Here is a 12651-nt window from a genome sequence, read left to right on the forward strand (position 1 = left end):
AGGGTCATCTAGTCCAAGGCAGGAATCTTTCAGCCAACATGGGACTTGAACCCAGACCCTGAGATTAAGCGTCTCATGCTCTTACCAACTGAGCTACCCCAGGCGTGATGCAAGTAAAATTTGAAACCCAGAGCAACTGCTACAACCATGGTTGCTTTGGATCTAGTACAATCTACTGCTCTTTATATAGATTCACAGAACCTAGGCTCTCATTTTGTAAGTGAAGAAAAAGAAGCCAACCTCTGCAGTTCCATATTAAATCTCTCGTATGCAAATAGCTCCAAATCAATGTTCTATCATCGAGCAATCACTGATGGCAGGGAAATTATTTTTGCTCCTGGCGTCACTGTTGCCAAGGTTTCCTCCACCCTTTGTTTACAATTATATGCAAAACCAAGACTCCATGTATTTGCAAACTGCCAAATTTTGGAGCGTTTAAGAAGCAGAATTACCGTGGTACCTCGGGTTAAGAACTTAATTCGTTCCAGAGGTCCATTCTTAACCTGAAACTGTTCTTAACCTGAAGCACCACTTTAGCTAATGGGGCCTCCTGCTGCTGCTGCACCGCCGGAGCACAATTTCTGTTCTCATCCTGAAGCAAAGTTCTTAACCTGAAGCACTATTTCTGGGTTAGCGGAATCTGTAACCTGAAGCGTATGTAACCCGAGGTACCACTGTAGTTATATCAATTATGAACTGAAATGATCCAACGGAAAGTGTTGCCAGAACTATGACTCCATTGAGTATTTTTGTTCCCTCTGTGGATGGGTAATAGTATTTTATGGCACCTAATAACCTCTTTGGGACGCGGGTGGCGCTGTGGGTTAAAGCCTCAGCGACTAGGACTTGCCGATTGAAAGGTCGGCGGTTCGAATCCCCGCGGCGGGGTGCGCTCCCGCTGCTCGGTCCCAGTGCCTGCCAACCTAGCAGTTCGAAAGCACCCCCGGTTGCAAGTAGATAAATAGGGACCGCTTACTGGCGGGAAGGTAAACGGCGTTTCCGTGTGCTGCGCTGGCTCGCCAGATGCAGCTTTGTCACGCTGGCCACGTGACCCGGAAGTGTCTCCGGACAGCGCTGGCCCCCGGCCTCTTGAGTGAGATGGGCGCACAACCCCAGAGTCTGTCAAGACTGGCCCGTACGGGCAGGGGTACCTTTACCTTTACCTTTAATAACCTCTTTGATCATTCTGCATTATCCTAACAAATGTGATACGCATTTGGTTCCTCAGGATGTGCCACATGTCTCTGCCCCCATAGCATAAGGGCCAACCAGCAGTTCAAATGCAACAAACCATCAAGTTCAGTTTCTTAAAACTTGTTTAATATCCGTATTTTTGTCTGCTGGGCAAAGCCAAAACAGTCTGGCCTAGTTTCAAGTTACAAATCCATACACATTTCCTCTTTCCTTTCAGTAAAATGAACAGTGTGGCAATAAAAAGGTTTTGTTACCTGAAATAAAACCCATTTCAGCAACAGCTTAAAAAAAAAAAAAGGGGGGGGGGAGAAAAGAAAAGGGAAAGTCACAGTCTGCATTTTTCTTCCAGAGAGATCTATCCTGCTTCTGTGATGAACACCATGAAAAGATGGAGGCTTCCCACCCAGGCACAACCAATAGTGACTGAAACAGCTGACAGTCACTATGTAAATGGGGGTGGGTGGGTGGAGAGAGGGAAAGAAATACAATTTATGGCTCAAAGGCAGGTTGGGCTTTTAGAAAACAAAATTTTAAAACTTCTTTTTAAGTCTCACATGGGATAGGGTTCTCTCCACGAGTGATCAATAATTAGCTCCACCACAAGCTGGTAAATCCAAGTTTTAACCTGCCTGAAGTGAAAACTTGCTTTGGGCTAAGTTCCAAGAACGGCAATCGGGGGGATAAAATGCTAGGACCGAGCGCTTTCCAGGACAGCATGCTTCAAGTCTTGAATTTAGCTGCAGAAATATAACACGAGCCCAACCCCAAACGGGCTGAGACAAGGGCTCCGCAAGCAGACAGCAGCTGTACTCTGCTGTGGCAGCCAAGACACCAGCGCCTGCATTTTGCCAGCTCACACATAACCCCAAGCTGCGTTTTGGTGGAAAAAACGACGAGTAACCGTGGACTAGAAAAACCCTAAATGGAATTAATATAAGACCTGGTTTTCTCCTAGGACAAGAAAAGGAGGTTGGGGTGGGGATGAAAAGACAAAAAAGTTGGTTGTGTGTTTTATTCTCATGCTCAGAGGCAAATTGTGGGGTGGGGTGTTTGTGTGTGTCTGTGTGTAAACTTTACCAGAAGCCTTATCAATAGCCTAATGGTATGCTCGCCTTTCCCCCTGGCCCTAGAGTTCTCTTACTTTCTGCCCAGTAGAAGGAGTCCAAATACCAGTTGTTCCACCAGAGGAACTAAAAAAAGCTACACCCTCAGTTCTCAGGAACAAGTGAGGAAAACTCTTCTGTCCCCGAAGGTGGACTCATGGCACCTGTTTGGGGTGATATTTTTCCTCCTTTCTTTATTTAAAAAAGCATTATCTCAAGAGCCTTTTTGCAGGGCCTTCATTTGTAATGACGACACATCACAGTTCCTCACTTCCCTGCACAACTGCATTTAATGCCATTTAAACAGGCGCAGGCTCGCCTCCTGATCAAATGGTACCTCATCTATCCGGGTGATTAAGCCGTTGGAATAAATAGGAGGGTGAGGCACACACAAGACAGCTACACCCAGCTACACTCGCCTACCCAGGTCCTTTCCACCTGATCTGCAGGAGTAGCTAGAGATGAACAAACAGACCAACACACACACGCATACAGCCTCCACTTCCCAGCTCAGCTCTTCCGGAAGTCCCCTAAATCTCGATATGGCTTGGTCCCCCTCGCCTCGCTCCTGCTACTTCTACTTGCACCCCAATCTGCAGGAAGCTGAGGAGGGAGGGTTGAGAATCATCACTTGTGGGTGCAGAATCGAAGTCCTGGCCAGGGTACCTGACCATACAGTACGGCTTTCAAGGTTTTCAGCAAACAACGTTTTGGCCACGTGCAGGAGTAGCATTCTGCCACAAGATTCAAGCAACTGGATTCTTCTTTGGTTTACATGTCTTTCTTAAAAGGTGGAAAAAAAAAAAGAGTCAAGGACCAAGAGCAGTAATGTAAAAAAGGAAAGAAAAAAAAGCAAACTCAAAACTCTGATAAAGAAACGGAAACACAAAGTTTAAGATTTTTAAAAAATCTAGCTGTTCTTCAGGATAAGTGTCCTTTTGGGGTGTTAATGTAGCTGATGTTTCTGAGACAGTACAGAAAGATTTTAAAAAAATAAAAATAAAGGGAGGGAGAAAAAGGGGAAGGGAGGTAATCTGTCTAGAGTTCTGTCATCCTTGTGTGTGTTAAAAGAGAATGCCATCACCCAAAAGAGACATTAGTGAATGGATCTGAACATCACACGAGGAAAACATTAAAAAATAAAAATAAAAAATTAGAAAAACTTAGTTTTATTCTGAAGGGGGATAACCGTCAAGTACCTGCCAAAAAGCAGTTTTCTGGGGGGCTGGAGCGAGGACAGAAACCTATGTTCCTAGTTGTAACGCACCCTCTGCATTACATTGTACTCCTCCTTCACAGAATATGAGGCCAATCTAAAGAAAAGGGAGAGGGGGCTGCCACATTGACCTGCTAGTTATTTCACCTTACAACCAAAAACCCCCCAATAAAAGTCGTTCTTTTAAAACTGAAATTATTTGGGATGACATGCTAATGCTGGTGCTATCAACAGGCAGGATACTTGGCTCCCTTGCAAAGGGCTCAAGAGTCCAATGCCGATCCCTCAGTGGAACCTCACAGCATTGAGCTCTGTGGGGTTTTTCCCCCCCTTCCCCCCAAATGAGATGTAGCCTAAACTTTATTTTGCTTTTTGTCTTGTTTTTTTTAAAAAAGAGGAACATATTTTTAAATATTGACAGTGGACCAAGTCCAGCCTCTTTACCCTGCTGCCAAGTCCGCAATTCTCCACACAGTGTGTGTGTGTGTGTGCACCCTGCATTTTGGAACCGCACCCGGGGTCCGTGGTGTTTGGAAGTTCACAGTACATGGAGCCATCTTTTCTCTCTGCTGCCCAGAGCGGTTAGTGCCTTTGCCGTTGCTCAGCACGAGACCAATCAATCTCCTCTTCCTTGGCCACTTAAGTTGGACTTAAGTCGCCATAGAACCTTGCCGAGAATCAATGATGCCTTGCTCTACGGATGGGACAAGAGCGCAAGAGGAAAACAAAGCACCCGATACCGGTTTCTGGAGGCCGTTTTGTGGATCCCTTGCCAATCCCGAAGGCTGCTTCTCAAAACGTCTCTGACTCTCTCTCGGTTTTCTTTCTGCAGTTCCGGTTATATGTATCTTTTTGGCCTATTGTTCCTGCTCAGTTTGAAGAGCTGTTATTAGAGGATCCAGAGGTTGAGGCAATGGCAGCCGCAGCCGGGCTGCTTGTTGATACAGATTTGCGGATGTGAGGGAGCAAGTAGGGGTCACATGCTAACTGCTGAACATCTATTCGATCTTCCTTCCGGTAGGCCAGGCAGCGCCTGATAAATGCCTGGAAGACAAACAGAAAGAAGAGAAAATGGGCATGAGAAGTTGGTACTGGTAGCTCCTTTCCAAAAGCAGAAGCAGGCTGGTTTTTTTAAAAAATGATTAGATAAATAAATTGTGAGTAAAACACACCCTCCTGGGCATCCTGCAATTAGATCAGCCTTTCTCAACCTGTGGATCCCCAGATGTTGTTGAACTACAACTCCCATCACCCCTAGCTAGCAAGGCCAGAGCTCAGGGATGATGGGAGTTGTAGTCCAACAACATCTGGGGACCCACAGGTTGAGAACCGCTGGTCTAGATGGTCAAGGAAGGATCTTGCCAGGCTAAGCTTTTACCAGGCACCGCTCTTCAAGTCTGATGGAATGGCATAAAAAGCAGTAGCAGGGACTTCTCCCACCCTTTCTTTCTGCTCCCTCCCTCAGCCTGCTACAGTTAAGCTGGTCTCCAATTTTACCCATCAGGCAACTGGGTGAGTTGACAACAGAACCATGGAGTGAAAGTGAAGAGAGGAGCCATGGTTGCCTTTTTCTCTCTTAAGCAGATCTGAAGAGTTTTCAATCTTAGCTTCTGAATGGTGCTGCTTGCTACATTGTAGACAGATGGTTTAGAGTGGGACTGAGTGGGTGAACCTTGCTGAGATGACTGATTGACCAGAAAACTACAGACCTTACCAGAACAATTCCTTCTGTTTGGATGGAGGAGGAAATCTAGTGATGGGTGTTAACTCCTATCCACCAGCGGAGGCAGAACTACCACTGGGGGAGTTGACCACTCAGTGTGTAAATACCATCTAAGGGTCTAATTCATCTAGTAAAGGGAAAGATCTGTCCTAACTGACAACACAAGTCATTGCCAAGGTGGGTCTGGATGTCAGGTTCAGAGCGGAAGTGAACTTCACATAAAGTCCAAGGTTCTGCTCTAATACAGACAGAGGACGCAGTGGTGTCCTGGCAGAGTTGGACTTCATTTTCTCCACCACGTAACTAGCTGTCAGACATATCCTTTCTAAAAGGAAGCTTTGATAGAGGCAGAAGATAAGCCACCAGCTGCAATGAGTTTTTGGCTCTGCTGAAGATCAATGGCCAACAAGTTTCAGGGCAATGATATGTTCCAAATCACAACTGATGGGTGGGTGGAAAGCATTAGACTAGACCGCCTTTCTTTTTTAGAGCTTTGAAAATATATACAGTGATACCTCAGAAGTTGAACAGAATCTGTTTCATAAGTCCGTTCGACTTCCAAAACGTTCAGAAACCAAAGCGTGGCTTCCAACTGGCTGCAGGAAGCTCCTGCAGCCAATCGGAAGCCCCGTCAGACGTTCGGGTTCCAAAGAACGTTTTCAAACTGGAACACTCACTTCTGGGTTTGCGGTGTTTGGGAGCCAAAACATTCGACTGACAAGGCGTTTGGGATCCAAGGTATGATTTTATCATCATCCTGGTCATGAACAGGAAGGGGGATGGGGAGTAAAGATCTGTTGAAAATAGCTCTACGATTTCCTCAGCACAAGCTGTGGACATCCCTGCAACCTCAGTGAAAACAGGAGAAACAGGGAGCCTTCCTCTCCTGGTAGTAATATGAAGCATTTCTGCAAGTGGATAGGAAGAGTACCCATTACTGAATGCTGCCATTCGAGTGAAAGCTAAAAATGTGTCTGTCAAGTACAGATCGTCACTACATTTCCCCAAGCTTCTTTGCCAATACCAAATAGAAACACTCTCTGACCTTTGCTTCTGGCGTTACCACTGGCTTTGGAGGAAACTGCACCTCTGTTGCTTTCAGAATTGTGTTCTCCTGCAGAATATCTTGTTGAGACTGGTTGTGGCCAAAAGGCTGGGGAGGGGAGAGGAGAGGAGAGGGGAAGAGGGCAACATGCATATGTTAGAACACGGTCATTATTACATTTCAACAAGAGGGATCCAGTAGGTTTCACAGAAATGTAGCCAATTTTTTTTTTTTTTAAAAGCACATTAGTTTACTTTGTGGTGTACAAAAATCTGAAAACGTGTAATGGATTTTTGCTAAAAAGGTAGCAGAATTCCAGTCTGAACATGTTCTCAGTCAGGAAGTAAGATTTATTCATCCCATAGAGTTTCCGATCAATCAACATGCATCCCAGTCATTGCTCCTTACCAGTTTGCTTCCCTTTCCTTTTCCTAGAAGCATTGGATCTCTCACTTCCCAAACCACCCCATCCCAAATCAGTTGGCAGAACCTAGAATGTTAATTAAATCAATGCTGCATTTAGGGGGTGCAGTGCTAAGGTAAAATGACTGGAGGAGAACAAGGCAATATTGGCCCATCTCCAGGTTGAAGGTTGGTGACAAAGGAGGGCATTTTCAGTTGTGCTCCTCATTTGTGGCATGTGCTTCTCAGTGAGCTCTGCCTGATATTTTTATGGCTCCAGGTAAATACATATTTTCCCCAGGAATTTGATAGACTAAAATAATGTTTATAATTCATGTGCTTTTTGTTGTTTGGTGCAAGTAGATTAATAGGGACCGCTTACTAGCGGGAAGGTAAACGGTGTTTCCGTGTGCAGCTCTGGCTCGCCAGAGCAGCGATGTCACGCTGGCCATGTGACCCGGAAGTGTCTCCGGACAGCGCTGGCCCCCGGCCTCTTGAGTGAGATGGGCGCACAACCCCAGAGTCGGACACGACTGGCCTGTACGGGCAGGGGTACCTTTACCTTTTAGTATAATATGGTTGTCTGGAGACCTTCACATAACAAAATTTAATTATTTAATTGAAGTTATAAAAGCTCTGTTTCCTGAGCACTGGAGCTTCTACTGAAGTTTCCTTGCACACGCTGAAAAATTCCTTCAAGGCATGACAGCAACAAATGTGCTTAAAAAAATTAAACCAGAACGCTTAAGTGAGTCTCAGGAACCTGAACTCTGTGCCGAAGACACCACAGAATTCAACAAAAAAAACTCAGTTTGCAATTATGATTCAATAGTTCAGTAAATCCAGCAGCAGTCAAATTATTTTGCTTACCTTTCTGCCGTAGAGGCACTGGTAGAATATTACTCCCACTGACCAGACGTCAACTTTATTTGAAATCTTTGGAGGCTCTTTCCCAACTACAAAACACTCAGGTGGTAAATACCTAGGGGCAGAGAAATTAACAGCTGCAGACTAGCCATATTCATTTATACAGAAATCCGTATCTTTCCTCACTATCAACCTTCCATGCCTCTGAGTAGAAGTTACCAAAGGAGTGAACTCCACATTGCCAAGTACGGCAGTCATTTACAAGGTTGGAATCTTAATGCCACCCAGAGTGACTGGGACAACCCAGTCAGATTGTTGTTTTTATTATAATTATTAGTGTTGTAAGGATGTATGGATTATATTTCTTGGTGGCGTGAGACGCAAGCACTTGGAAAAGCTGTCCACCTTAACACAGTTTTTCAAGGTGGGCTCCACCATAGGTGCAGGGGCTCTTCCAGCAGCTTTTTCCCCTGTAAAAAAAATATGACTTGGCCCACTCAGCTGAATAACCTGTTCTTCACATTCTACGATATTATGGGTAGTTCAGTGCAAGAAACAGACCAGGGAACTCACCAGTAAGTGCCAGCCCCTTGCGATGTCAGCTCCATGCCATCGACTGAATTATAACTGTCATCATCCATGATCTTTGAGAGGCCAAAGTCAGTGATCTTAATCTCGCCGCATGCAGTACCATTTACCAAGAGGATGTTACCTGGAGAATAAAAAAACAAACCAATTTTCTAGGTGAATATGCCCATTACATTTTGCTGCTGCTGAAGCAGCAGCCTGTTCCAAATGAGAATGCAGAAAGAGGTCAAATACACTTATTTATTTTCAGCCAGGATGACAGGCCACCTCCAAAAAGCGACCTTATCAGAACCCCACTCTCCTAAACAGTAACAGAGTGGTTAGGGTTCCTCTGTTAAGCCTAAGGCAACCATCTCCCATCCATCGGCCTTCTCCCACCCCCTGTTTAAAACATTTACCCATAATGCAACATGACACAAGCAGAGCACAGGAATCAAAATTGCTCTTTGCAGTTGAAGGCTCTGACATGAACACAAAAACTTAGGAAGAGCCCCTGTTGGATCAGGCCAAAGGCCCATCGTTTGCAGTGGCCAACCAGATGCCTAGGGGAAGACCCCAAGCAGCTCCCGAGGGCAACAGAATTCTCCCACTTGCAAATTCTCCCAACAGTGGATGCAGAATGTAACTTCTTCCTATCCACTTTCTTTACACTATGCAAGCACTGCTATCATGTCATTTCCACCCCTGCCTTTTTTCTATACTGAAAAGCTTCCCATTGCTGTAACTTTTCCTCACAGGAGTTGCTCCAACCCCATAAACACTTTGGTTGTCTTTTTCTGAACCTTTCCCAGCTCTGCAATATTCATTCTCAGGTGAAGTGCCAGAACTGTACACAATATTCCAAGGGCTACTGGAGTGTAGATTTGTATACCGATATTAAGATACCGACAGCTTTGTTTTCAATCCCTTTCCTAATGATTCCAAGCACGGAATTCACCGTTCTCAGTTGTCACATACAAGTCAACACATTTGCTGAGCTACCCGCCCAATTCCTGGTCAGTCGCCACCAGTTCAGACCCCATGAGCTTATACGTGAAGTTAGAATTTTTTACCCCAATACGAATGTCTTACATTGCCTACACTGAATTGCATTTGCCATTCCAGTGCCCGTTCACCCATTTCAGAGATATCCTTTTGGAAGTTCTCACAATCCCTTTTTGTTTCAACTACACAGAACTATTTGGCATAATCAGCAAACTTGGGTACCGCATTGCTCACCCCCCTAATTTAGAACATTTATGAACAAATAAAAAGCACACATCCACTTTCTACATCCTTCCATCGAGAGAGCTGTTCATTTATTCCTGTGCTCTGCTTCACATTCCTTACCCTGTTACATATACATGATAAGATCATGCAATTATGGGCACTGGAAGCTTGCTTATTACACAACCAATGAACACGGCAATTCTCACAACAGAAATCTGCAGAATACAGAGTGCCCTGCCCCACTTTCTCGTGCTGGGTTCCAGACCCACTCTCAACATACCTGGCTTGAGATCATAGTGAATAATGGGTGGCTTGATTTCATTTAAATATTTTAATGCGTTCACAATCTGCATGATAATAGACCGGGCTTCCTTTTCAGTCATTAATTTGTGCTGTTTCAGGTAGAAGTCCAGATCGTTCCCCTCACAGTATTCTAACACTGTACAAAACCTGAAAGAAGTGACGTCAAACATATATTATGATATTATATCATATATCATGATATTATAACAGTGCTGCAAAGTCTCCTCCCTTTCTATCTGCAGGAATTTTGTAGTTGCAACTAGGGGCTGGCTTGTAACAAAACACCACTTTCGTCTCACTGTGATAGGGTTACACCAGTCAGTTATCCTGGGGAAAAATACTCTTAACTTACTTCAATTTGTTTAATTGGGTCAAAGGTTTTATCAGAGATTTAAGATCTTGTTCTATGGATAAACAGGAACTTTTCAATTACTGATTTACATCCTGGCCTTCTGTCCAAGGCCTCAAGGCATCACAAAACTGGATCCATTAAAAGCAGCATTTATAATTTAGACAGCAAAGTAAATTAACACAATAAAATCACAAACCAATCTGCAATTACAGCATTATTGTTAACTTTATTTTGACTGAAAGAGTGTCATTTGTTATTCCTAATGGGTCTGGTGGTTTGAATGTGGGAGAGTTTTTGTAATTTTTGTAGTAGTTACAAAACCTGTTACAGCTTTGTTTCCCTCTACACACACATTCAGTCGTGGCAGTTAACAGGGCGGCAAGGCTACAGGATGCCCTCTGCCCCGTTCAATTCCTTGCTGTGTGGGAATTCGTCCCACACTGAAAGGGAATACATACTGGGGAGTGAGGGGTACCCTGAACAACACAACTCATCTCTTTTATAGACCCCTTTGTATTCCAAACGCTTGACACAGAATGTCTTACATGACACACGCCCCACTTTCACGTTGAGCTCTGAGCAATAAGGAGACCCAAGATTCCCAAGCACAGCCATTCAAGTAGCCAGTTTTACCGCAGAATTGCAAAAAGAGCAGCACTTACGAGTCAGTGTCCAGCGAGAAATAGTCATACAGCTTAACTATACGAGGATGATCCAGCTCTTTATGGATTCTGTATTCTCTACATGCATGCCTGTAACAACAAGGAAAGCGGCCTTATTTAATTTTCTTATTCTCAACTATCTACCTAAACCTTGGGGCAGTTTACAATGACAAAACTTTTTTTTTAAAAAACAAACAAATCAGACCTAACATTTTTGTAAAATCACTAGCAATGGACATTTTGACCACCAAAACCCAATGCTATCGCACAGTTGCATTTCACTATATTTCTAGCAGTAGCTCAGGCAAGAAAATATAACTTCACTGCTCTGGACCAGGGTTGTGATTCCAGGACAATGAGGAACCTACAGAGATGCTGAAGTGTAACCTGTTCCTTTTCAAGGGTCTTTTTCTCTGCAGAGTCCCTAAACATTCTGCTCTTATCCCTCTCCTTTTCCAAAGCAATTTCAGCTCCCTTCAAGTCTTGCTCCTTCAACCATTTATTGTGCTAACACAGGCAGAAATTAAGGCGTTTTTTTGGTTCACAAGAGTAGAACCACCAGCTGTTTTTCAGACAGAAGCAATGAACCTCTTTTACTAACCACATTTTCATTTTAGAAGTTATGCTTTTTTTTTTTTTAAACACCCCCCCCCCCCCGCAGTTCAACATCCAGAGTTACTTACTTGTGGTAGTTCTCTTTCTTCTCATCCCTCCAGTTTTTATTTAACTGATGGATTTTTACTGCTACATATCTCTGTTCCGTTAAATCAAATGCCTGGAAGATGAAGGAGAGAGTTGATTCAGAATACTATCAGAGCCGACACCTTGACCCTAAACAAATTTCACTTCCTTCAATTGAGGGGAAAAGTCAGCAATTCCAAATTAATTTTAAACGATTTTGTGTGGATGTTGAACATTTTCTTTGAGACACCCCCATAGTATTTTAGTAGGCAAATTGCTTCATGCATAATGCTGTTCCCTAATCATATTCTTTTTGTCATTAAGGATGTGAATTTCCCTTAGTATGCTTGCTTATAATGTAATTGCTCCAATATGAATGTATATATATATATATGAACGTACATGAGTGTTTGCAAGTTCATACGAATGCATTTATAAACCTGGCACCTCCAAAGTGAGATGAATATGATTCAAATTTAAAAACAAGGGAAGCCACCCAGTTGTGATAAGCACATGAACATGCCCTTTATCAATTCATGCTGAATGGTGAGGATCTCGGGCAGAGCTCTGAGATCTTGAGATGCCAGATAATTAAGACACTGGCTTCAAAGTCATTTTATCAAGGAGTCAAATTAGGACAACCAATTAGCCAAAGGAGATCTAACTTACCTTATATACTTCACTAAATCCGCCTCTGCCCAGGAGATGTAGCAACAAGTACCTGTCATTTAGTGTTGGGTGGTCTTTAAATCTGGAGAGGAGAAATTATTTTATTTATTCATGCAGCACCTGTAATATCACGATCTTCAGCTGAATAACTCAGAATAGTGATTATCCTGGGCAAAAGGGAGTTTCTCTCGGTATTGAGCCAGGTATACTAGTTCTCACACAATCTGTAACCCAACAAATTGTAGAGCTATGCACCTTTTCGATTTACATGCTGCTTGGAGGAACTACAGCTACCACACAACTGGTGAGTGATCAGGAGCTTTGAGATTACGGCAGCAGGGCACCTACAAGAGCAGGGAATACAGAGGCCTGTATTTTGATCATATCAAACACTGCACTAGACAGTGTGGCAGGATATGCGTTACATCTCCAGGGAGATCCACCTATGGTCAGCCAGCCACAAGCAGCAGGTGAAAATGTAAAGGGGCTAGAAGAGCTTACTACAAATCTCAAACAGATACTGCATTTGTTAATGATAGGTCAAGCACAATCTAGAATGCAAGCTCCTTTTTTGTTTGCTGATGTTCCCCTGTAAACATTTATGACACCGTATTAATACTAAAACAGCTAGCACTGA

General features: G+C 43.7%; 1 protein-coding gene across 6 annotated transcripts in view; it reads right to left on the reverse strand.

Moving 5' to 3' along the window:
• Positions 1–1298: 1298 nt before the first annotated feature.
• The window catches only part of TLK2 (tousled like kinase 2), a 38219-nt gene continuing 26866 nt past the window's right edge, over positions 1299–12651 (reverse strand). For all 6 annotated transcript variants that reach the window (XM_028705024.2, XM_028705025.2, XM_028705026.2 and 3 more), the window contains 8 exons: positions 12015–12096; positions 11348–11439; positions 10665–10754; positions 9628–9797; positions 8124–8262; positions 7554–7665; positions 6282–6389; positions 1299–4557 (listed from right to left, as the gene is read on the reverse strand). In XM_028705024.2, coding sequence (XP_028560857.1) covers positions 4384–4557; positions 6282–6389; positions 7554–7665; positions 8124–8262; positions 9628–9797; positions 10665–10754; positions 11348–11439; positions 12015–12096 — 967 coding nt within the window. In that variant the 3' untranslated portion in view covers positions 1299–4383. The remainder of the gene's footprint in view (positions 4558–6281; positions 6390–7553; positions 7666–8123; positions 8263–9627; positions 9798–10664; positions 10755–11347; positions 11440–12014; positions 12097–12651) is intronic.

This window comes from Podarcis muralis, chromosome 13 (assembly GCF_964188315.1).
Source record: "Podarcis muralis chromosome 13, rPodMur119.hap1.1, whole genome shotgun sequence".
In the NCBI taxonomy this organism is placed as follows: domain Eukaryota; kingdom Metazoa; phylum Chordata; class Lepidosauria; order Squamata; family Lacertidae; genus Podarcis; species Podarcis muralis.